Source organism: Tubulanus polymorphus, chromosome 7, assembly GCF_964204645.1.
Source record: "Tubulanus polymorphus chromosome 7, tnTubPoly1.2, whole genome shotgun sequence".
In the NCBI taxonomy this organism is placed as follows: Eukaryota; Metazoa; Nemertea; class Palaeonemertea; order Tubulaniformes; family Tubulanidae; genus Tubulanus; species Tubulanus polymorphus.
Genome location: NC_134031.1, coordinates 16,059,135 through 16,085,590, shown reverse-complemented (window position 1 = coordinate 16,085,590; position 26,456 = coordinate 16,059,135). Strand labels below are relative to the sequence as shown.

Genomic DNA, 26,456 nt, shown 5'->3' with positions numbered 1-26,456 from the left:
CTCGAAATCAAATTCGATAGAGAATATCGATCGGGCGAAGACCCTGTGATATTTGATAAACAGTTTTCGGCGAAAAGTATTCTAGTATTAAGTACTATAAGCTTTAACGATGAATTAAAGAAAATCTACATAGATAACGCATGTAATGATGATAAACCGGAAAACTAATTATATGAAATACCACGATGATAAGCATTGAGACGGTTGTAAGTCGGCCTTACAACTGTCGGCAATCGCTTCGCGTCACCCGCCTTTATAGTATCGGGCTGTTTACTTTTTCGAAAGTTGAGGCGCAAAATCCCATATCGAAATCGATGAACTTGGATATACTTGAAATTTAGGATCGCTTTTTTAAATGATAAATAAGGAACTGGCGGAAAGAAAAAGATATTCAAACCCTGGTGGCGACAGAGTTTCTTGGTCGAAGGTTCTTCTCTGGTCTCTCCCCATTGGGAAAAAGAAACCCACTCATAATGTCCTTCGTGGCGCTTAGCAGGTTGAGGGTGTTAAAAAAAGAGAAAAGAAAAAAGAATAAGATACGGCGGTAATATGATTCTAAGTTCAGTTTTCCGTGGCTCATAGCGGCAGAGAGTTTCACTGCCGCTATTCATGAAGCCCCGGCTTTAGGCGATCAAATCGCGTGATGTCAAACATTTTTTGACGCTGCAAATGTAACCGGAAGTTTATCAGTCGATCTGACTGTCTAAAAAATCTATGCGGCATCGATTTGTTCGGATGACTGGCGTCATGCTGACCGCAGTGTATGTCGCGCGCGTTTGATGATTCTATGTCACAGACGAGATACAAAACGGTTAATTATTGCACTGCGTATAGAGATAATGTATCAGAATTCATATCAGCAGTTGATAATTTGCTATATCCCTGTGAAAAGTGTGAGAAAAAAGAGAGCATTTATATTTAGTGCCGCTCTTTTTGTCCTTGATTTCTCTAATTTGCCGTGTTTCGGGTTCACCAACGATTTCAGCAGCGAAGTGGTTCGGAGTCTGTAGTTTTGTTCAATAGTAGTTCGCACGAGTTCTCATCGAAGCCCGCTCGTATTTCTTGGTATACGTTTTTTTAGTATAACAGGACGCGGAACTATTGTCGTTCTATGGGCTACTTCAAAGTGAAGCGTGTATCCGTCGTTAGTTGACTGTTTCACTGATCTCTGCGACACTAATCCAAATAGCCATGTCAACGGATCTCCCGATCTAATCCAATCGGATGAATGATCGACGTTCGTTGTTTGTTCGAATAGCATACATACTCGTGACGTTGGAAGCAATTTCGGCAGATTTTGCCTCGAGTCGTGGCTATTGTGTCGGTCACGACGGGATTTCGTCTTTAATTCGCCAGTCTGAAAAATCGACCGAGTACAGCATCAGTTTTACAGCAAAAGCCATTAAGTCGATTTACGCATTTTCGCTTTTAATAGACTTCTTAAAATACTTCGGCTCGGCGCGCCTGCTATCTCGATAATAATGGGTGCGGATTTGAAGTGTCTTGCCTACATTTACCAATGAATATATTTCCCATGTTTCATTAATCATACTATATAGAAACGAAGGAATATCTGGTCGATATGAATTTTCTACAGCCTCCCCCACATGCGAAAGGTCATATTTGCCAACAGACGAAATCTTTGACAACTTATGAATAAACATGTCCCAAAAGATGCTTACAGATTTCGAACAGTTGCTACTCGGGAGACGCTCAGCCATTAACATATGAGACAAGAATTTTCTGGTCACTGTTTAAACTTTCGGTCCGATCAGTTATTTCCCCCTAGGGAAAGAAATCAATCGGTATATCTGACCGCGCCACGATGGCTATAAGTCCCATTTCATTAATTAATCAAATTATCGTGAATCGCCCAATTCCCGCGTTAACACAGTTGAATAGGAAACCGACCCTTAACGCCAATACAGCAAGCAAACTCAATTATGTATAAAGGGATGTAATTGCTCCGTCGAAAATAAGAAAAGAACAAGCTAAATTCAGTAGTTTATTATAATGCTCACTTCCCTTCGTGTCAATAGTTCCAATAGCTGTTGCCTTCCTATCAATAGTTACGGAGTGTAGTCTTAGTGCCATTCTTTTGCCCTCGCAGAATTTTCAGTAATTTCTCTCTCTCTCGCTCGAACCCACCCTCTCCCCTTGTTTTTGTTTTATTTCCACCCTTTTATTTCTGTTTTCCTCGTTATCTAGCGGATGGTGGTTGCCACGTTGACAACGGCGGATGCAAGCAGCTTTGCATGCCCGGCTTTAATGGACATTTTCAATGTGGCTGCAATCAGGGCTATCAACTAGCTGCCGACGCTAAGTCCTGTGAGGGTAGGTGTATATAAAAGAGTCCCTTTCATTCATTTATTTTTGCACCAATTTCTTTTGAATATCGTACGTTGCTTTTTGAATTTGCATTCGAATTGCGTCATTTGTTATCCACGGAATGTTGTTTCAAAAGTATTTACACTAAAAGTTGCTGATGTAAATGCTAATATACGTAAGTAATCGGTGATGATATTATGACATTATAATTACGCCGTTTCATATGAAGCAGATTACTTAGAATCTTTTGGAAGATTGCATAAACACTTCAGGATCTAAATCATTCCGAATCTTGAATCATACATTAAGTCAATTGACGAGAAACCAAAGAAAAGACCTAGTGAATGAACTCTTGAAGATGAAGGGTTCGATATAATCTTAAGCTTATAGTTTTTTATCTGAGTTCTTTTTTTCGAACGCTTATTTACAGAAGTGAATCCTTGTAAAGTTAATAACGCCGGTTGCGAACAGAAATGTGTCAACTACGCGGGAAAAGCTCGGTGTCAATGTTATAAAGGGTACAGACTGAGACAAGATAAAAAAACGTGTGAAGGTAGGCGATGATATAGTGGCTGCTATAGTTCATCTACTATTTTACCTATCTTTCTCCTTATATTAGTTTGATTTTGTCCAGGAGTAGTTGTAGCTGGTTTCGAACCAGGTTCCACATTTTTAGTTACATTTCGACTCCGAAGCTGAGTAAGAGTATATCTAACTCAAGAGTCAAATGTAAATTCCCAAATTTCAAACTGGCAGCGGTATGTCAAAATTCGAAATCCTACTCTATTTTTGGATTTTCTGCTCCAGCGAGTGAGTTCGGTTAAGTTTCCTTCTTTTATTGGTATATAATTTCTATTTTTGTCATTTCGTTTTATTCAATCTGGTTGTCCTTGTTTGGGTTCAATAGATATAGATGAATGCGCAGCAGCTAATGGTGGATGCAGCCAGGCCTGCGCAAACACTCAGGGTAGTTTCGCTTGTACGTGTTTGCCAGGCTTCAGTCCTGGAATGGATGGAAAATGTTACCGTAAGTTATGCTGAAAACGAGCATTTCAGCGTGAGATATTATTCATCGCAAAAAATGGTGGTATGCGCCTGTTTGGTCTTTCATTACTCTCAATGGAACTTCACCATGGCCTGGCGTTGTGATTAAGCTTTTTTGCACACGCATACAGTCAAAGCTCGTTATACCGCCAAAATTTTAACAGTCCCAGGACTGGCGTTATAACGAGCTTTGACTGCACATATTTTGCATTTATAACACTTTCGAAGTATCCATGTTGAAATCAGAATAAGAAATCACGCCTTTCCATGATAGGGTGCCATAAGACTATTCCTGTCCAACTAACTCCCTAATCATTTAACCGAAGATGCATAATTGTTTAAAAATCAAAATCTCATCATCCTAACGTAGATATGTGTGGTTATCACCAGGCGACCATAAATCCTGCTAGAATGTAGAAATCAATAGCCGTGTCGTCCGCATTTTGTATAACCCGCCTATACGAAATTCGCTAACAACGAAAACATTTTAAACGTCATTTAGAACAAGTTACTAATGATAGATGCACTTGTTTTTGTCTTGCCCTTTGCCGCACTTAGCTAAACCTAAAAAACTGCCAGGTATGTAGGCTTTCATTGCATGTCGATTTTCACTATCATTTCACGCTTTTGTAGATCGATCACATTTGAAATAAAAACTGAAAAAAACACAGTAATCGCCTTGGTAAATCCTAACTGCTTGATGACAATATCAGGCATTAGAAACTTCCTAAGATATCTTGTTTCTTTGCACGTTCAATTAGTCGAGTTAGTAAAGTTCCGCAGCTGTCAATTCAAATTCTAAGTAATATGCATTTAATACACGGCTGTGCGACTAGGTTTCGTAATTTATCATCGATACATGTTATAATCAAACATGCAAATTGTTCTTGAATTTTTATCGCTGCATAAAAATAGATCACAAACCCCAAGGTAAGATGTCTAGAAATAGAGGGGTTTAAGTCCCGTAAACGATTACTACGTATATGTACGATTATACTCGAAATAAAACGATTTCGAGAAATGGCATCTTAGATCTGTACGTATTTTGTTAATCCGCAGGAATTGAGGTGGAAGTGGTCGACGACTGTAAAACCGACAATGGCGATTGTGACCACGTTTGTAAACACGGAGCTGGCGGCCCGATCTGTTCCTGTTACAAGGGATACATGTTACAAGCTGATGGGAAAACGTGCAAAGGTATACTTATCTTTCTTTGTGCTAAAAAGAATTATGTATAATTTGGAGCAATAGAGAATAATCTAATCTCGCGTCTCTTTATTCCTAACTCGATTTTCTTCACTCACGTCATCATATGGATTTTGAATGTTTGATTGTTTCAGACATTGACGAATGTAACAAGGGGACAGATTGCTGCAGTCAACTATGTCATAATTCAGTCGGTCGATACAGTTGTAGTTGTAAACCAGGATTTCGTTTGGCTTCAGATGGCTGCGGCTGTGAAGGTGCGTGTAATGATAGATAGGAATTATGCTCGTGTTTTTACCAGATTTTTCAGTAAAAGAGGCGTCAATCTCACAAAGAACATCGTCTATACAAATATTGATATTTCTTGTTATTTTTTATTCAGATATAAATGAATGTGAAGATAATCGCGCCGGTTGTGAACAGAAATGTGTCAACTCTGAAGGCTCGTATCAGTGTATATGTAGCGCGGGTTATATCATTGCTGAGGATGGAAAACGATGTATCGGTATGCGTACGAAATGAGGGATATGTCTGAACACGTTAAAACGAAGTTTTCTAAACGTAGACCTTGTATCTTTAACGACACTCATTTTCCATTTCAGCCGCTCCTTCTCTGAAAGGTAATGAAAATGAACCGGTACGTGGTGATCTGTTACCCGGCACTATTCGATACCAAACGACACCGCCTGCTATCATTCCGATGACCGAAAATCTCGATCTACACGAAGAGTTGATGCAGCCGGCAACTCAAGTCGGTAAGTTCACGCAGTTGAGAAGTCGGTCCTGATATTATAAATGGATTCACGATGTTCTAGTTCAGGATCTATAACAGATATTTGGTGTCACATATTTTTCCAAACGTATGTAAACGTTGTGTGATTTTGAATCTTGAGTCAAATTGGGATCTAAAATTATCAAACAGTCCCCTGCTTTTTCCGAAAGTACACTACAACCACCACCAGCAATGCGATATTTTCGTTCATTATCAAATATTTTCTCAAGATTTAGAAAGCACGCGTTTTAATTTCAAGCGTTCTAGTTGTTGAATCATTGCGTATTATCTATATAAATGTCCATACCGTGCAGAAAAAGGAACGGTTGTCTCCGGAAGATCTAAAATGTAGTAATTTTGGCAATTTATATGCATGGCTTAAAAAAAACAGATAAAATGCTTCAAATGCAAGGTTTTCAGAATCAGTTCAATAGTTTTGAATACTTCTTAATTCCACCGTGAGAAATATGGAACTAGAACGTTGGCACCGGATTCAAATGATTCCCCGGATTTCCAAAGGATTTGTGCGTTTAAAACTTGATTTTGCATTTGGGACATTTTTAGAGTTGATATTAGTAACACAGACAGTGTCATCATTTCTCTTGAAATGAACTTATAATACAATAACAAAAGATGGCAATATTAATCAGTATATATCATTTAGACTTTCTGTACATTTTACGCTTTCTAAATGTAGGAATTAAAATCAAAGGTATAGTACACATACAGAGTGTCATTAGTATGCCAAGGGTTTTACCTGTTTAAGAAAATGAATCGAAGAAGATATTAACTTTAAGAACAAATGGTTATCAGTATATGAAGCTTCCAAATATTTCACTTGAAGAAACTGTACCTCTATAGAGGTATAAAGGTTATGCCTGTATCGTGATGGTATTCCGCAATCACCTGTTTCCTGAAAATTTCATGTCATTTAACGTCATAGATTTCTTCGTCTTTTCTCCTTCATTGTTAACGTTTTGGTCGTTTGTTGTTTGTGTCATGTTTTTGTGCATGCATCGTGACGTTTTCAGCATTAAGATGTATACGATTTATTCATTCTATAACTGCGCTTTGGACGAACGTAACGCGCAGTGAAATGAAGACATTTCGTCTATATTATGTCCATGCATGAATCCAGCCGCGAGGACAATCTGCTTTCAGCACAAGCTTTTCCCGATCAATCTCACCATGTTTGTCTTCTTGCACCGAATGTTTTTCTCTTCCCATTTTTCAATGACTGAAATAAATGGAATGAATGAAACTCTTTTATCTTTTTTCAAAAACATCCATCAGAATAAGAAGTCTCCCAAAATGATATCTATTTTTGCATGATCGCGTTCCACGCATGAAATGACGATTGAAAATACAAAGTCTCTTCGTGCAAATGATATCACTTCTAATAACTTTGAACCGATTTTTTCAGGCATAGAACTTGTCTACGTCATTTAACTCTACATTTCAACATAACATATTAAAATCTCGAACTCCGCTTTCTCAAAAGATCCAATATTCAAAAAACCTTTCATCATGTTATCGTTTATCCTTACCTAGAATCCACACCACGATCATTGTTAGTTTTCATAGCCTCAATATTCCAACACCCTTCAATGTTAATATCAATGTTCTTCTTTACTACTGCTGCTGCTGCTGCTGCTGCCGTGGCTGCTATATAAATGTTGCCGAGTAGGAATAAAAGTGAACCGAGGTAAACCTCAAACACTAAAGCATCATTCGTCTCACAAAATGCACAGTTTCATTTTCTTCTTTTTTTCTTCATTATTCGAGCGTTTTTCTATAATCGTGCACCATTATTTATATACATCGAATACAAAGGGATTTTCTTTCAGAGAAAAGGACCGCGCAAAAGTCCATCGTTGAAGTCAGGTGCAATGCTTAAACCCTTTATATTTATGTTACAAACAAAAAAGTTTCTTTTTCGATTTATTTCTAAATATCGAAATCTAGATAGACTTATATCTATAAGTTCTATTCACCGCTTTTGCCTCATAGTTAGAAATAAACTTTGTTTTGTATCGCGCACATGAATACACTTAATAATTGACAATAAAGACACATTTCTCGGTGAATTCAAATAGATAGATGCTTGTACGCTGCATGAATGGATAACTCACATCCTAGACTTACAATGTTGCCCGTGTTCTGGGAAAATGGTTCTATAACCAAACTTAGATTTTATTGTTTAGAATAACGATATGATTGCTTATATGAACGGTGCATGTTGCATTGAAAACCTGATTTGTTCCTACTAATCAAAATCTTTCATAAAACTAACCAGAGTCCTCTGTTCCCCACCCACCTATCTATCCACTTTTGTTCATGTCACCCGAAAAGGGAATGAATCGAGTTGTCCAGGTAATACTGGCAAACGATTAAGTGTTTGTTCATTTTTGGTCGTTCATTTCGGTATCGTTTTAATCTGTGATTGCAGTTTGTGTACCGGGTACGTTTGGTGTGGATTGCACATACAGTTGTAGCGACTGCGCTAATGGTGGCATGTGTAACGCAGCCCTGGACGGTTGCGAATGTAAGCCTGGATGGATGGGGGAACTGTGCAATAATACATGTCCAACGGTAAGTTTCAACGCCTGAAGTGGAATTCTATTCAAGAATTTTAAGATGAAGAAAAGAATTTCTTTTCATAATTTGCTGTTAACATGTACGTACGTAGAAACTGAATTTTCTCAGGCATTGGCGGAATTTCTGGTAATCTGTATTTCTAGGGAATGTATGGCGAAGGGTGCAACCAAATCTGTTCCTGTCAAAACGGTGGTAGATGTGACCCCGCTACCGGTGCGTGTCGATGTCCTCCCGGGGTGAAGGGCTCTAGTTGTGAGGACGGCTGCCCGCCTGGAAAGTACGGAGCGAGTTGCGACAAGACTTGCCCGCAGACGTGCGCTAGCGGCCATTGTAATCGCAAGTACGGTTACTGCGAGTGCGCCCCGGGACTCTTCGGACCTCAGTGCAACCTGCCGTGCCCGAAAAACACCTACGGGCCGAATTGCGTTAAGCAGTGTAAATGTAACCAGGAGAGGTCTACCGGCTGTGATGCTGAGGTATAACATACAAAAAACCTGGCGTTACGTGGTACCGACTTTGCCCGGGTGGTTTAGGAAAGTATCAGTTCCGTAATCGAAATTGTTTGAAATTATCAATTGCAGACCGGTGATTGTAAATGCAAGAAAGGTTACGAAGGCGCCCGATGCAACAGCAAATGCCGTAATGGCTACTACGGTTTAGGATGTTCGAAATTGTGCCAGTGTAGCTCGCGAACCGTCTGCGATCACGAGACTGGACAATGTATGCAGGATTGTCCGATAGGATGGGTCGGCGATCGTTGCGATCAGCGTAAGTCGACGATATCTTACTACGCGAACTTTCGATTCTTTATTTCGATCACTCCCACGATTCTAGAGATCTTTTAGCATCCGATTTTTATACCAGAGTCAACTACGAAAGATGATTTCAAATTTGTACAAACCAGACACGCTTCACGAGCTTTGTTTAGCGTCAGGCGATAGGCATCGTTATCAGGCATATTTGGTAGTTGGCTCTGATGATATTTGACATGCGTCCCCTCCCGAATAGTGTAGAAAACAATTAGGTGATGGTTTTATTCTGAAAAGAGATCTGCCTGCCATGTAGGCATGCCTGGACTATCATGTGTAGGTTAATGGTACTTTTAGGGGACCTATGACTTACCAATTTTTTCATCTTTTTGCTCGTTCTGGCTTTTTCTCTTCGTAACAGTATTTCAACACCGAACGGGTAAAATCCAAGCAAAGTCTCAGCGAAAATGCGTGGTCATTTTGCTTCGTCCTTTTTGTATTCTTGGAATCCTATACGAAAACATGACTGTTTTGATTTTGCCCGTTGTGAAGAGCTGTTAATCATTCTTTCTTCAATTTTCCAACATTTGCTATCAAAAAATCCATAAAAAGAAATTTGGCCATGACTTAATATTTTCTTAATTGCGCATCTATCTCAAAAAGCCATCGATGTCATAGTTAAAAACATCTAAATATATGATTAAAGTTATTGATTGATTAAAGGTGCGTTATCAAATTTCTATAAATTTCATAAACTATATATTTCTTGTTTTCAGATTCATGTATCATTTCACGTTCATTGGACAATGCAAAAATGCTCCATATTAATAGATAAATATTAAACTTTAAAAATGCTCATTGTAGCATTGTCCAATGAATACGAATTCATTGCTGATGACTCCTAATCCGGATCTAACTATCAAAACCTCATTCCAGCAGTGATATTCGCCACTTTCCATAAACATTTTGCCAATTCCTGACATAAACGGTCCAACAAAAAAGAATGTCTTGTTTAAAACTTTTCGCTGAACCCAATTCCCGCGATATGAAACCTGCATGATGGTTTTCCTTCTGCATGCGAGGTCCTCTAAAAGCGAATAAATAATAAGAAAATATCGAGAGAAAAATAAGTGCAGTGTCTGTTTAACACATTATAGAAAATGTAGGTTTTAGCCGCCGAATGTATAAAAACCTTTAGTGTTTTTGTGATTCTATCGAAATTCAACGCTGGCAACTTAAGAATTCTTTTTTTTTAAAGCGACCCCTAAGACTTTTCGCCGAATGTCTTACAGCCTTGAATAAAACAGAAGAAATTCATATAACTCAACCTTTAAAAGCTTGAAATATAAGTTAACTGTTTTCCTCCGTATTTCAACTGTTGCTGCTTGTAATCTAAAACCACCATTGTGTGTCTACCCTATTCAAAATCCGATTACTTTTCATCCTTCCTATAAATAAAATTCAGTATAAAACTGGTGAATGAATTCAATTCGAAATATATATAACTAGTTTGAAGAAATAACTTTCAGAATAGATGATAAATCACCTCGCCAAATCTAGAATTCTATTCATTTCGATTAACCCCGGCATTAGTGCAGATGTAGCAGGCTATTTCGTCTTTGTCTTTGTTTTGTCTTCCGTACAATTTTTCCATGTTGTATTATCGTCTGCATGCTTGTGTCTAGAGCTTTCGTAGCGACCTGAATCCACCTTCCGATATACAGCAATATCAAGTCGGCAATAGAATACAAAACTTGCCTCGACCATCTCACAGACATTGCACTTGTTATACTACGAATAAAAAGAAAAAAAAACAGAAAGAAACACGAAAAAAACAGGACATAAAAAAACAAGACAGTTGCTTCTGGATTCCCAAATATCATCAGCGCTTTCCCATTTTCCTCAGCCATCCATTTTCATGTTGATTGTTGTGTACTGAATCTCTTTTCGTTCGGTCCAGCGTGTATCAAGGGTCGCTGGGGCTTGAACTGTCTCCAGGATTGTCGTTGCGAGGGGAGCGGCTGTGACCCAGAAACGGGTGAATGTATATGCGAGGCCGGACACACGGGCCCGCACTGCAAACAAGGTAAATAAATAAAACAATAGAATAACGTGAATAAATATAAAGCACATCACAGATCACGTAAGGATAATTGGGATAGACCGGTAAATTTTATCTAATCTGGTCCACAAAGCCAAACGATGTTTAAGATTTGATTACTTCGACAAATTCTGGGCAAATTACATCAAAAATTTCCAGTTCTGCCGAAATGTGACTGGTTCATTCGCATAGGGACTTAAATTTTGATTTGCCAAGCATGATCTCATCAAATTTCGATGATTCCGGGCCCAGAATATTGATCTGATTGCCCGGTCTTCCCACCTATCTTTTACCTCACAGCCCGCCGCATAGCGAAGTATGTTATTTTAACCACATGGGTGCGCGCCGCGAATATGTTATGATATGCTCTATCAGAAAATATGCTTCATGCAGTACTAATCATGGTCTCCTCAAAACAATAAAGACTTATAATGGAAAAAACAAACATTTCTAGACGTTATATTCACGTTCCGTATTCTATATTCCATTATATGGCTTTTTGTAGAATACTAACATGCTACGTACATGACAAGAAGTAAATTTACAAAAATACCTAAATCTGCTTGTGGAATGAAATGCATTCTATTTACATGAATAAACCAATTCATAACAAAATTGGTTTGATAATTGATACTGATGTAATCTGACATGATTAGATCAGATTTAAATTCAGTTTCTCTCTGTATATATATATTGATTTCACAAAAATATAAGAAGAGGAACGTTATATGAATATTGGTATGTAGATAAGACCGCACTGAATTTGCTTTCATTCTCATAAGATATTATACGGAAGCGCTCCGTCGAAAGGAGAAAACTTCTGTAGAATGAGACCGAAACAGAATCGTCTGAACTATATAGTTCGTAATCATATTGCCAACAAACGTTTTTACCGATGGATCTTGAACTGTCGTTGATTTTCACTTCGAACGAACGAATGTAAACCTATATGCATAGCGAATGAAATATGCTGCGGACATTTCCGAAGAAAAAATTCATTGCCGAAATTATGAGAATCGAACGATTTCATGTGGTCTCAGATTCTGTATATATAACGCTGTAGGTCGTAGAGTTTTCACTCCTACTGCATATTATATCAAACAACATCCAAACTAACCGTATCTATATATATATATATATATGTCTATATATATTTATATACCTATACCGTCACCGTGTGACTGACCAAACTGTGACAAACTACCACCAGATTTATAATTGTTTAGCGTGAAATCGTAGACGATTTCATGACGTAGTTGTGTAGAGGTACATTTCAGACGGTCGATGACCCGGATGAAAGCGCAGGTAATTTTCGCTATAGTTCTTTATTCCATCCACATTGAATGTGCCCAACCCATCCCATTTTTTCTCTATCTCTCTATCTATTTTTAGAAGATTTTGATTGCTTTTTTCTCATCGATCCCTGTTTGCTTACGAATTCTGCTTTTACACATGAACGCAGCCTCATGAACTTGCGTATACAGGACTCCGCGCGATTTCTGTACACGCATTATGTATACTGTATTGCTAATTGTAAAATTAACTTAACCGTATTTGATAGTCTAATTACTTGTTCCTTGTATCTTTTGAATTTGTTTCGATCAATGAAATCTAGATAATCTTAAATTGAAAATTGCATTTTCCTGTTGAAACGAAGAGCTTCTTTTCTATCACTGATTATCAGTGGACGATGAATTCAGGTTTTCGATGATATCAAATGTCATTTATTACCTATTCAGATTTGAGGTTTGTTTTGCAGAATGCGCTGCCGGTAAATGGGGAATCAACTGCGCGAATGAATGTAGTTGTGAAAACGGTGCCACGTGTAATCCCGAGACCGGAGAATGTGTCTGCAAACCGGGATGGTTTGGACAACATTGTTCAGAAGGTGAGTCGGAACAACGAAATTCCATCAGCGTCACATCATAATTCCTCGAAATGTATGGGATAGTTTTACGTTGAAAACAACGCTTTCCGTCAAATTCAGGTTGTCCACCGGGACGCTATGGATCACAGTGTTTGTTGAGGTGTCTTTGCGAGAATGGAGGAACGTGCGACCCGGTGTCGGGGAAATGTAATTGCACGAACGGTTGGACTGGTCAGCTATGCGATAGGGGTATGCATCAACAATCTGAACAAACACCAGGTTTAACCGCGGCACCGCTAACTGACAATGATATTGGTGGGTGGACCCCTCACTTTGGACGATTCCTTTTTGGCGAAATCTCGATGTCGTGATGTCTCAAGTTAATTCAAAAATATTTATATCATATACATTTTCGCCTTGTAGCTAAATATACTTTTCAAATTCTATTTCGTTTGAAAATTGTATATTCATGTGTTTCTTGGTATCATGATTTCCATGGAAACAAGAATCTAAGCTCTGTATATATGTCCGAGGTGATGGTAAGACGATTTTTCATTGTATGTTCTCTGAAATTTTCATGTAATGAAGCACGGCCAGGGCCGGGAGGTACGGAACTGTTAGAGACCAGAGCAGTTGATATTGTTACAATGTATACTGTCCGTCTATTATACACGTCATGTATATAATGTTGAGATACATGCTTGAAAAAACTGTGGAAATGCTCAATATCTGATAGGAATTATATTTCTAAAATCGTTTAAAAATGTGTTTAAACTGCGTATTCTGATAGTTTGCTAACGAATCTCACCAAACTCAGTGAAATCGATTAAGAAAACGATATTTTTGATTTAATTTTATTCAATTTATCTCATTAATTTCTTGGTTTTTCTCGGTTTTAATTCAATCTTTATCTAAAATATCTCGTATGAATAAAGTTTGAAGATTTGAAAAGAAATCTTAAAAAGATTTTTTTTACATTCAATAAGTTTTAAAAGGAAAAACCTGCGCTTCATGTTACGTAGTTGTGGCGTCAGATTCTTGTATTTTTGTGAATGCTAAATGTAACTGTGATTTGATAAATGCGATTATTTGTTATAAACGTAAATGTCTCTTTTAGATAAAACTTCGTAGAAATAGCTTTACTATTTTCTCTTATTTCATACTCTCTTCCTAACTGGGCAAAACTTTGCATGGCTTTCGTTTAATGATTCATCTTTTGATTGTATCGTCGCAAAAGTTGATTAAACCAATAATTGAAATCATTTTACCTCAAATCAAAAGAAACTTCTTTTAGCATAATCTTTTTTTAGAATTTCCATCTCTTTTCATCGACTAATTCTTTTGAGGTTTAACGAAAACGAAAAACATCATGATTCCAATCATTTAACAATGATATGAATGAATATAAAGTGTTTTAACCGAAGATTTTAATTTTTCCTGAAACTAATTTTGAAATTGAAAAAATTTAGACGGAGACTTAAAACTTAAATAAAACCTATGCCTAAAACTATATATAAGAATGAAAGCGCTGATTGAAGACAGTATATTATGAGATTTTCATATATCGCGATTTTATAACAAGTTTTGTAAAATTTTAGCTTGTCCGGCTGGAACTTTCGGACGCAATTGTAAACAGCGATGTAACTGTTCAAATAGCGCTGAATGCGACCCGCAAACTGGAGATTGCATATGCGCTCCTGGCTGGCACGGACTTGGCTGCAACGAAAGTAAGTTTGGGACCCAATTCATCCAGATGCATCCCTAAGATGTTTGAATTCATTATTTCATAATAAGTCTCGTTATGCTTTGACCAGAATGCGACAACGGCACATATGGACCCGGTTGTAAGCGTATTTGTAAATGCGCGAATGGGGCCCATTGCGACCACATCAGCGGGGCTTGTCGATGTGGACCCGGCTGGCGAGATACTCACTGTGAAAAGCCTTGTCCCGATGGATTTTTCGGCATCGATTGCAAAGACGTTTGTAATTGCGAGAACGGGGCCCGATGTAGTCCGGTTGACGGACAGTGTAGTTGTGCGGCAGGTTGGATTGGAACAGGTATAAATTATATCAATTCGAACATCGATTACAAGATGAAGATTCAAACGCTCGCATGATGACGATATAAGCTCCTATGAACGTATCCAAATTACTGTTGAAGGATTAAATTTTCAGGATGTCTTCGACGATGCCCGGCCAGTACATGGGGTCGAGATTGTAGACATAAATGCAAGTGCAAAAACGGCGCGGCATGCGACCCGATTACAGGACAGTGCGTATGTAAACCTGGTTGGAGGGGATTACAATGCGAACAAGGTAGGCGCGCAGCTTAGATCTCTGCAATCATCTTCTAAAATTTGACGGTTTGAACCCAAAGTTAAATCTGGTTTATTTCCATAGCTTGCCCAAGTGGTTATCATGGACAGGGTTGCGCAAGACCTTGTATCTGTGTAAATAGTGGTGTTTGTCATCCTGTATCAGGAGAGTGTAATTGCCCGGCCGGTTGGACAGGAATGGCTTGTGAATTATGTAAGTTATACGACCTTTTGGTTGGTACGTCGAATGAAAACAAGACTCATAATGATTTCGAAATTTTCGAAATTCTAGCTTGCAGTGAAGGGAGATATGGATCTAATTGTACTGAACGATGTGAATGTGTAAATGGTCTCTCCTGCAATCGATTCACTGGACAGTGTCACTGCCGCCCTGGCTTTGGTGGAGAAAAATGCAATGCTAGTACGTCCTAATTGTCTCTTGTCTTATGATATGTTGCATAAAAACTTGTAAACTTTCATAAACCCCATGTTCACGTGCGTTAGGTTAGTCATTTTAATTCGTGTTATTGTAGAATGTAAGAAAGGTTACTATGGTCAGGATTGTCAGGAGAAATGTATGTGCCAGAATAAAGCGAAGTGTCACTCTGAAACTGGTAACTGTCATTGCCGCGCTGGATGGAGAGGACACTTCTGCGAAAAAGGTATAAATCGTTGGATGGCTGTTTTCTAGTTCCTGCGTACGACTATCATGTGTTGTTTATTTTCGATTTGCAGCTTGTTTACCGGGTTATTATGGTCTGAATTGTAAACAGAAATGTCGCTGCCCGCAAGGCGAACCGTGTGATCATATCAGCGGAGAGTGTGATTGTCCAGCTGGTTTCACCGGCCTCGCGTGCGATAGACGTAAGATGCGAACATTTTCTTCTTATCTTAAGATCTGAAGACATTGATACTGATTGCGTGCGTTTATTGCAGGTTGCTCTAAAGATAAATGGGGTCCGAATTGTCGTAATGAGTGCAAGTGCGGGCGTAACTACATGTGCGACCCGATCAGTGGCGACTGCATCTGTAGATCTGGTCATAGAGGCAAACATTGTAACAGAGGTAAATTACTGGACCCAATTCCACAGTTGTGAGTTAAGATTTGACTCGGAGTTAGTTCATTGAAGATGAACTGATTTTTAACCCAAGAGTTAACTCTAACTCACGACTGTTAAACTGGATCCAGTTCCACAGTTCTGAGTTAAATCTGACTCTAGAGTTAAAACATCGAAAATGAACTGATTTTTTAACTCGTAGTTAACTCTAACTCACAACTGTGGAACCGGGCCCTGGATCCTGAAGATCTGCCCGAAGTATCACACATTATCTATTCACGAATTCGTTATCTATATACGAATACTTCTTCCAGGTTGTAAAGTGAATATGTACGGACCGGATTGTCTGTCGAAATGCAAATGCCAAAACGGAGCGTCGTGTGATATTGTCACCGGTCAGTGCGTCTGCCCAGTGGGCTTCGTCGGGCCGACGTGCAAGCACAAGTGCCCGAAAGGTAGTTACGGCCATTTGTGCTCTAAGAAATGCAAGTGTGAGAACGATGCCACGTGTGACCATGTAACAGGACAGTGTGGCTGCCAGTCGGGATACTATGGAAAGAATTGCGATCGAGGTAAAGCTAAGTTGCTAAGTAAATTAGGTTGTTCACCTATGGATTTTACTTACTATTGTTCCCTATATCAATTTTGATATTTTCAGCTTGCCCCGATAACACATTTGGACCAGATTGTAGCGGTATTTGCCAATGTAAGAACAGCGGTTTTTGCGATCCCGAGACTGGCATGTGCACTTGTGGTATAGGTTGGATGGGTCCTGCGTGTACAGAACCCTGCCCAGATGGATTGTTCGGTCCCAACTGCACCCAGAACTGCCAGTGCCAGAACGGCGCATCTTGCGGTAGATTCTCTGGCTGTTGTAATTGTAAACCAGGATTTTACGGGCAACAGTGTGAATTCAGTAAGTTATAAAAGAAAACACTTCCCAAAACGTCCAGTGCAATGGAAATTCAGTTAATCGTTAAATTCAAGCATTTTCAATCACACTTTAAGGTTGTCCGCCTGGATTGTACGGAGAGTCTTGTAGCAAACGCTGTGATTGCGTAAACGGCGCGGTATGCGACTCGGAAACTGGACAATGCATATGCAAAGATGGATATCGTGGGAATAGATGTGAAAAAGGTCAGTAAAATATTGAAAAATTAGTAGAATTTAGTGTAGAGAGAATCCCACAATAATAACGAAAAACAGACAGAAATGTTACCGGAGCAAGTAGTTTATTCGACGTTTCGACTATATCCTAATAGTCATCTTCAGGAGTACTGTATTCCTGTATTACTGAGTATTCCTGAAGATGACTATTAGAATACAGTGGAAACGTTGAATAAACTACTAGCTCCAGGAAACATTGTAAACTTCTTTCGTTATTATTGTGGGACTCTTTCTACATTATCGTCACAACACGGATAGAGTGTGTTATCAATCGAAATATAATTTAGTATTTTTCAACGTAGACTTCATACGTAAATTACCGTTCGTTTCACTATTCCCGTGTCGTTTATAGTCTGCAAAGATGGTAAATGGGGTCCAAAATGCAAGAAGAAATGTAAATGTGAAGGAAATGTGGCCGTTTGCAATCCTATCACAGGTGACTGCGATTGCCCGTCTGGTAAAATGGGTAATAAATGTCTCAAAGGTTCGTATCTGTGATCTCGTGCAATATTTGATCCAGTGTCCACGCCGATTTGAAGGTAATAATGAATGAAGACTTGTTGTATATTCTGTAGATTGCCCGAGAGCGAGGTACGGCCCTAATTGTACATTCACTTGCGACTGCGAGAACAGTTCTGGCTGTGATTCCGTTACGGGCGCCTGTAAGTGTAAAGAGGGCTGGATCGGCGCGCAATGCCAAACCAAAGAAGGTAATACAAAATTCCATTGCTCGAACCACGCATAAAGATGTGAATGACAAAATTCCTTTTCAGCTGTTTGTTTTCAAATATCTTTTTTAACATTTTCGCCGACGTGTGTGAATGATGCAAGTTTTTGCAACTAACATTTTCTGGCCAATTTACTAACGAAAGGTCATATCAATTAATGTTAACCCTCCCCTCCTTTGCTACATTGATCGATTACTCGTACTTGTACTGGTTCATGAAGTTTGAATTCAGTTCTAAACTGAATACTTTTCGCATGTGAATCAGTGCAAGTCTTTTATATGTAAATGTATGTATAGTAGGTCAGCGTCCTAGTCTATGTTTATGAATATCAAAACTGCAAGGAATCTTAATATTGCTTCGTAAACACCTTCATCCCATCAAAGTTTGTTACTTAGAATACCTGGCCTTCAAATTTTTCGAATGTCTCTCATACTGTATGTATGTACAATAGCGTGAAAACTCTAAACATTTTGGAGCTGATTTTGACAGTATTTGACAGTACGCACATGAGGGAAGCAAAAATATATTTGATCTTCAGTATGAGAGAAGCGAAAATGCATTTTGTAAACCGGCTAATATGCTTCAGACACATTGGAACGCCCAAACCTAGCATGCGATGGCGTGAATGCAGACCCGTTACTTGTTGACTGTCCGCTTTAAAAATCTACTGATATCTGTCTCTTCTGCTAAGCCTAACTGAAAACGGACGCGGTCAGGATAACTATTTCTCTCTACGAGGTAACCACCGGTGAAGAATGAAGGAGAAAATGTGTTTTTTTTTAATTCTAAAACTCTGTCGTCGTGATTTATTGTCCTTTGCACAAATGAAGCATGCTTTCAAGTATCATACGCACTTAACCATTCTACTGCACTTTAAATATAGCACATTGAACCTATATGACAATCTTAACTTTTAATATTGCTGGAGATTTCAACTTTCAGCTTCCCCGTTTTCCTTGCAGTTCAATAAAATATCTATTTCCAAGGGATCGTGATATTGATATGCCTTTTGCAATCATCTTTACTTATATATATATATATATTCGAAAACTAACTGTTAATTGGGATTGGGTTTGAAATTACTTCACTTTTCCCTCAGTTTTAAAGATGATATGGTATCTATCGTTGCTCCCTTGGAATCTTGTGTCTGTCTTTACTGTCTCCGTTTTCCACCATGAAATCGTGTAAATTTCTTATCGCTCCATCCGTCCCTTAGGTGATAGACGATCATTTCAATTTGCTTGATTTTTCTAGTTTCCAAAACGAATGCCCGATGTCTAGGGCGCTTTTGAAATAAAAAACGTAATTCATTTTCATATTTCTATTACAGCCCATCGATGTTTTCAGTTAGATTTTTTTTTGAATTTTGTTTATCGTGCGAATTTTGATGTTGTTTTTTATTTCATTTTCCCCCGAAGAATCTCTTGATCTCGAATCCGAAGAATTTCAACTTCATCCCAAGCGACACCTAAATCACATAAAACATCCACAAAACAGTAAGTAGAGCAGCCACGCATGAACCCTTTTCACTTGCTGACCATTTACTTGATTTTTTTAAATCCCTTGTCATCCATCAAGCCAGAGAAAATAGGGTATAGCCTGAGTTCTTTTTTCATCTTGGCCAATCGTACTTCGACTATTCAATATTTCGGTTGATTTTTCTTTTAATCGGAGCACGAAAAAAAGATGTAATATACTTCCGTGCTCAGTCGTATGAGGGGATTATCTATTTTTCATTTTCGCAGGAGGTAAATGTGTTTGAATAAAATAATTGTCTGATCATTGTAATTGTATGAAGATGTTTCTGAATTGGCTGATTGAGAATAGCAGATGAATAAATAGACTACATTAACAATATGTTGGGAAGAACTGCAGAGGGCGTATAGTAAGAAATTCATCTGTTGTTCTTAAGATTGATCGACTACGATCAATTAAGGTGTTTCTATAATTATCATGATGAATTAGTGTAGAACTTCTTTCTATGAGTAATACATATTGATACGCGATGGAGCGTCGGTAAACTTCATCCACAAAAAAGTGGATTTCGATATTGTGTCCGTGATTTGTGTCAGTAGCTTCTACATATATACATTCAAACAGCTTCTTTTATATCTCATTGTCTTTTGGCCTTTTTTCGAAGAGAATCATTCAGCTAGAGACAAATCTACTCTAAATAATTCTTAAATCATCTTGAATAATCGGCGTCTAATAAGATATGTAAAATTATGCGGATTTTTTTTAGAAACTAGTTCGAAGTTTTAAAACTGTTTTGATGAATTTGATTTGATTCAATTGATTTCAAAACTCGAAAACTAAACCAAAAACATATGACTTAATTTACATGAATATATAGTTGTCTTGTCTTGTGATTTGTCTGTGAACAATAGCAACATTCACTCAGTCTAGAAATACAGATTGCAGGTACAATTCGCTAGATTATTGCACTCATTGATTCGGTGTTGTCTGGTTGAAATAGAAATTTAACCATTTATGCACATTCTGCACAAGAAATCTGACATTAAAAAAAGAAAAATTTCGACTTAAAGACTCTCTGTGGCAAATTATGACATTAATTTCACAACCTTTTCAGCCAAAATCTTCTTAAAAACAAAACGAATTAAAGCATACATCTCAGAATATAACAATGTATTCTAAAGCCTTTCAAATTGCCAAATTTCAATTGACAGAAGTAAAAAGTAAGGTCCGCTAGAATCTATACTCGACTTTATCCTTCGTTGAAATATTAAAGACTTGCGTTGTTTTTATTTCAGGTTCAAATATATTCACTGGTCCACAACGTGGTGACACACCGGCACACTTAGGAGGATGAATCGTCGAACTAGGAGACTGGGAACTCGAAGAAAAAATACAGTTTTCCAATTGCGGCACATATGCAGCCGTTGTGGGCGATATTTTGAGCTGAATGTGATAATAAATATATATGATAATAATCAATTATAGCATAATGTCGTGGCTAATCTAAGAAGTAAAAAAAATTTATTATTTGTGTACAAAACCCCAGAGAAATTCTTAAGTTCCCCGTGGATCTGTCGTCCAGTTACCGGACCTTGCTTTACAAACCTGGCCAATTGTGAAGTTTGACGTCCTGTGAAACTGTCTCCTTGAAAATATCTTTTTTTCAAGGATTCGACTTGCTGTTAGTTTGTCTAAATTGTTTGTGTTGTGGTTGTGGCAAATAAAGAGAAATATGCATTTACGATGTAGGCTTCTTGCTGCATTGTGGAATAAATCAAAAATATTATATATAGCATTAGAATTGTATTGCATATTTGACCCGGCGATGAAAAAGCCGTGGACATTCGAATGGTCAATAAGAATGAGGTTTAAGAGATTAACGATTTAGAAAGAGGGGGAGAATCATGATATTTCCTTAGAAATTCAGGAACAAAGCGGGATTATTAATATTAAGAAATGTTGTACATTAAAATGCGCAAACCTTAAACGTAAACGCTTATGTCACGGCAATGGTACCAATCAAGATGAATTGAACAACATCTTGATCTTTATAATGCTCTTACAGTGTCATCCACATCTATATGGTCAGCCGGGCCCTATTTGAACATTTATTCTCCTTTAACATCGACCCCTTTCAGCAAATACAACAGCGGAGATATGAATCGATGATTTACATCGACAATATGAAAAATTCTTTACACGCTTATCACAATAATTATATATTTAAATCCATCATTCCAATGTTGTAAGTGTACGTATTGGGGCATTTCTAGGCTTTTCGAAATAAAGCCTTTTACATCAGGCTCGTAGCCATGGGGGATTCGTTTTTTCGTTCGTACGAACCGCCGTTAAAAGTCCAGTTCAGCTAAAAACTCTGCGAGCTTGTGACGTCGCCGAGATTGACTCGTCACCTTATAGCTAAGTGGTCGCCACACTGACCAGACAAACTTCGCCTGCCACTCCAAGTCTTTAGCATGCCACGTTTAAAAGTCTTGTCTGATCTCTAGGATTCGCGTCCTGTGTTGCAGCTCCTAGGTTGCAGCTTGGGAGAGCTGTGAATAGTACTATATTTCGACCTTTTGTCTTTATGGTGGAAACTTTCCCTTTTTGGTACGAAGAAATACTGGCTACGAACCAGTATAAATCTGAATCTCGTGTCCTGTGTAACAATCTCGTTAAAAGCGTTCAACCAAGACTTTCGAAAAGATCGAACTAGCGTTTTATATCTCAATCATTATCAGTAACTAACATACATTTCAATAGAATATACATGTATTGCTCTATTAAAATCTTTTAAAACGTATGATTATGATTACCATTATCATCATGAGATATTTGCGTTTCTGTGGATTATGTCTGTTATATATTTATTGTATGGTCATATTATGTTTTATAAGAATTCAATGCCACTTTAATATAGGGTGTAAATAATCAGATAACGGAAAATTGCTTGCTTTCACTGGAGAGTGGTGTCTTTTAGTTTTCAACTTAGATTGCTAAGTGTATCAGTACTGACTGGTAAAAATCAATGTATCCACATAATAATCTTGAGCTTGTACTTGTTCGAAACACTAAAAGTAAATCGATGCGTAGCATTTGCTGTTTGCGACAGTTCCCTGATATTAGTTAGACACATGACTACTAAATAGAGGGCAGGATTTATCAGTAAAAGTCAATTAGTGGAGTTTGTTAATTAAGGTGTTTTAGGTATGCGCTGTCGTCTCGCACGTTGTCGGTCAACCCTCTACATGTTCTCTTTCCTACCCCCCTTTTTCTGGGATGGGTCCAGGCACCACGGATAAAGAAATTAATATTCTCAATGAAAAAAAAAACATTCGTTCTCGCATTCATCGATGTTTTATCATTAAAATTCAGTCTCAAATCTGCAAGTATCAAGAAATAGGCTTTTTAGAGGTCAGAAAAGTGGAAAAGTGGAGAGTCTTTTGAAAAATAGACGCATGGGTGGAATAAATGATTGAAAACATAGAAAATCGATCCTCCTGGATACCTCTCTTTCTATTCTCTATCATCATACGTAGTTTAGTTTATGCCTTCATGTTGTATTGACTTTATTCGTTGTATTCTCGTCTATATCTCTGCCAACTGTCCCCCGTAATGTTGTAAAACGCTTTGTAAATCACGGCTTCGTTCGTATCACTATTCGTTGTACCACACGCAGTATTAAATTAGCATTTCTATCTAATTATCTATCTACAGTTTGCACTTCACACTCACCGAAAAAAAAACGCTTTAATTGTCGTAACGCACATCCCCAACCACACCCCGCCCCATAATGTTGTTATCCCCCTTATGACCCCCTGTTTAACCCCTTGCACCGACCTGACCTTCAAATGCCCATAGAGTAGCAAATGTATTTTCATCTGCTACTGTCTGAGCTTCTGAGAGTTCTAAAAACCTTTTGTCGTCAATTTGTTGTAAGACCATTAGTTGGCTATTACTAGGTAAGTCTTGCTATGTTTGACGGAATCAAAGGGTCGTTTTCTTGATCAGGGCCCAAAATATCAAAACAACAATGCTGGCATATCGTCTCTTCGTGATGATTAAGATAGCTACCCATTGATTTCATTAGCAGTCTCTAGCAGTAGTTCTAGTGAATTTGAATTTCAAAGATCTCTAAGATCATAAACTATAACATAAATTCCTCAATGATTGTTTTATAGAAATAAGCATTACTTGAGTATCAGAGTGACAAAGGGAATCTACAGAAATATACGTACCCAATTAATTCACCATTACCAAGTCACCACGTTGACCTGGTTGGTTATATACATATTATATCGTTTAATCTCTTAATTTCCAATGACCAAAAACAGACTGTGGTACTTAATTTGCTAAGTAGAGTGGCGATCCTGTATCATAAGATGTGGTTGTATATAGTGTAAAGCCAGCAATAATAAATGCATATACAACCAGTTTAGTTGAGGCTTATCATCAAGAAATACACTTGTACCTAGGTTGTTGATGAAAATTGTCTAAAATGTAGAATTTTTGAACTAACGTCTGAATCATTATCATCATCATGGCAACAGTAATAAGTAGATTAATAGCTTATGTTAACTTATGAATAACTAAGCTGGATTTGTACCATGACAGTCTTAATCATGTTACGTGTATTAAGTGCAGAAATAAAACACTTACAAAATATATATGTTGATAGTTTTGATTCATTCTAGGAGTGGATTTCATATTCTCCCCACGCCCTCTTACCATTTTATAACTTGTTCACGACCTTGTTAAACTTATTTTTTTTAATCGAATTGGAGATTTAGAGTAGGGTTTGAGCGTGAACAAGTTATTCCTTGCAAAACTCGCAATAAATTAGTATTTATATACAGAATGAATTATCATTCATTGAAATTCATTAAAATCTTTGAATGAACTTCCATCCAAAAACATTGAATAAAAAACACCCTTCGCCCCCTCCCAAACAAAAATAGAAATACCCCCGATACAAATTTACTGTATTACAGAATAATTCTATCATCAAAAAATTGCCACAGTTGTCGACGCTCAAAGCATATGGCAAGCGAGTATTGTGTTAGTTTACGATTTCCCCGCTATCGTTATACATTGGGGCAGCACTAGATAGTTGAAATGCTATTATCGCTGATCTTACTGTGGCGGGCGAAGAACAACGATATCTTAATGAAATTATTCTCTCAGTTGATTAAGAGTCTGGAGCCACTTATGAATATAAATGATCCTCAATTTGTTTTATATGACTTATGATTTTCGTCAAAGGGTCAGTCTGTCCAGTGAGGGTTACAGCTCGTATTTTTAGTTTGGGAGACTAGCTGCTTAGATCCAAAATGATTACCTTCTACTAATTACAATACATAATACAAGCCCCTGCGCACAAATCATGACAACCATGATTTCAACCATGGGCGCAATTCACTAGAAAAGTGCAACTTTTTCCCACACTAGATGTGCTGAAAAGTGCTTTAGCCTCAATTTGGGGGCTTGAAAATATTTCATTTGGATTCGGGAGCAAAAATCTGCATGCTCTTTTGAGTCGGGAGCAGTACCATCTGTTTGGATTGGGGCAAGATGCAAACTTTGACCAATTCATTTCGTCAAAATACAGGTATCGAGGGCAAGCCTCACCATTTCAGGTGTAATCAAAAAGGTTGATAATGAACATTTTGTAGAGACTAAATTATTCAGGGCATATATGCATGCTATTTCTGTTGACGGATAGTTGAATAATATGTGATCCAGTTGCCCATACTCCTGTGGCTGTTGCGTCTATTCTCGTCCATTACTAGACCTTAATTCAGATGATTACTCCAAACTGTGAAGACAAACTCCGCGAAGGCACAATGCATCCTTCAGCAAACTAAATAAACGTGATAACTTTTTTTATAGTTTTATAAATTTTTTATTCTCTTCTGTCTTATTTTTCTAAGATTCGACGCCATCGACTCGCACTCGTTCCCGGCGTCAAAATAGACTTTATTTAATACAAATATAGATTCGGTTGTATTGTACAAAAACTGCACAAATTACATGTACGTACATTCTACACATGTGGCGCCACCAGTCAGCACAGAATGACACTAATACATCAGAAGAACTACACACGCCGAGATGTTCATACGTCTATAATACACACGAGTGCTACAAACACTATAAGAATCTGTCTTGTTTATTTCATCTGGATTCCGAACGAATGAAGAAGAAAAAAACATCTGGCGAAAAGCAAATTCAAGAAAAACTTCAAAAATACGAAAAAACGAAACAAAACTCAAAATCCAAATCTGTGAATTGTAGGCTGCGTATTTTACACATAATAATTAAAGAAGACACAAAAGTTAATTCATAACTATAATAATAATAGTAATAATTTTCTGAAACTACGAACTACAATGTTTATACATTAGCACCAAAGATTTAACATCCGAGGGTTGGTTATATTACTAGTACTACAGAACCGTACTACGATTTCAACGAATCGGGTGGCAAGGTGTTAAAAGTGCGGCTGGCAGCAGCGTCCTCGAAGAAAACGTTTCGGTATTACATTTCGCGATTTCGAATAGAAACTCCGGCGGTAAAACGAAAAGACGTCGTCGAAGAGTATTAAACCGGGGACACGAGACCGCGTGTCGTTCAGAATTATCGTTTGAGTATATGATCTAGGATAAAAGGTGGGAAATTCTCCCTGATGAAAGATTCGAGTATCGGAAGCGTGAACGTCGAGAATTCTTTTCTACGTTCGATTCCATCACCGATTCAACATATATATATATATATATATAGAGAGAACAGCTGCTGCCACCTTACGGCCGGTTTATGTACTGACTGGTGACAACGAAAGGTCTTGTACACACTAGTACATACACATAATAGTTTTTAACAGATACGTTCGGGCACGAACAGCGAGTTACGAAGTTTCTGAGCTTGTAGCGTTTGACTCGGTCGGTTTTGGTGTCCACGACTCGGTTTCGGGAGGCCCAGCCATTCCGCAACGCGTCGTTCGTACCCAAACGTTTTAATATATAATTATCATAATCATAATAATAAT

At 37.9% G+C, this 26,456-nt stretch overlaps 1 protein-coding gene across 6 annotated transcripts in view; it reads left to right on the top strand.

The window, feature by feature from the left end:
* Positions 1-24,045, top strand: part of LOC141909356 (uncharacterized) — a 51,280-nt gene extending 27,235 nt beyond the window's left edge. For 3 of the 6 annotated variants that reach the window (XM_074799784.1, XM_074799782.1, XM_074799787.1), the window contains 29 exons: positions 2,209-2,334; positions 2,759-2,881; positions 3,236-3,355; positions 4,432-4,569; positions 4,713-4,835; positions 4,961-5,083; positions 5,181-5,333; positions 7,800-7,942; positions 8,092-8,424; positions 8,530-8,716; positions 10,658-10,783; positions 11,513-11,536; positions 12,558-12,686; positions 12,786-12,914; positions 14,264-14,392; positions 14,480-14,725; positions 14,843-14,983; positions 15,068-15,196; positions 15,275-15,403; positions 15,516-15,644; positions 15,718-15,846; positions 15,919-16,047; positions 16,355-16,612; positions 16,699-16,956; positions 17,049-17,177; positions 17,560-17,691; positions 17,783-17,917; positions 19,354-19,431; positions 20,707-24,045. In XM_074799784.1, coding sequence (XP_074655885.1) covers positions 2,209-2,334; positions 2,759-2,881; positions 3,236-3,355; positions 4,432-4,569; positions 4,713-4,835; positions 4,961-5,083; positions 5,181-5,333; positions 7,800-7,942; positions 8,092-8,424; positions 8,530-8,716; positions 10,658-10,783; positions 11,513-11,536; positions 12,558-12,686; positions 12,786-12,914; positions 14,264-14,392; positions 14,480-14,725; positions 14,843-14,983; positions 15,068-15,196; positions 15,275-15,403; positions 15,516-15,644; positions 15,718-15,846; positions 15,919-16,047; positions 16,355-16,612; positions 16,699-16,956; positions 17,049-17,177; positions 17,560-17,691; positions 17,783-17,917; positions 19,354-19,431; positions 20,707-20,765 — 4,187 coding nt within the window. In that variant the 3' untranslated portion in view covers positions 20,766-24,045. Of the gene's footprint in view, positions 1-2,208; positions 2,335-2,758; positions 2,882-3,235; positions 3,356-3,930; positions 3,952-4,287; positions 4,303-4,431; positions 4,570-4,712; positions 4,836-4,960; positions 5,084-5,180; positions 5,334-7,799; positions 7,943-8,091; positions 8,425-8,529; positions 8,717-10,657; positions 10,784-11,512; positions 11,537-12,557; positions 12,687-12,785; positions 12,915-14,263; positions 14,393-14,479; positions 14,726-14,842; positions 14,984-15,067; positions 15,197-15,274; positions 15,404-15,515; positions 15,645-15,717; positions 15,847-15,918; positions 16,048-16,354; positions 16,613-16,698; positions 16,957-17,048; positions 17,178-17,559; positions 17,692-17,782; positions 17,918-18,626; positions 18,661-19,353; positions 19,432-20,706 lie in introns of those variants that run through there. The other 3 variants (XM_074799785.1, XM_074799783.1, XM_074799786.1) reach the window with 3 other exon arrangements.
* The last annotated feature ends 2,411 nt before the right edge of the window (positions 24,046-26,456 follow it).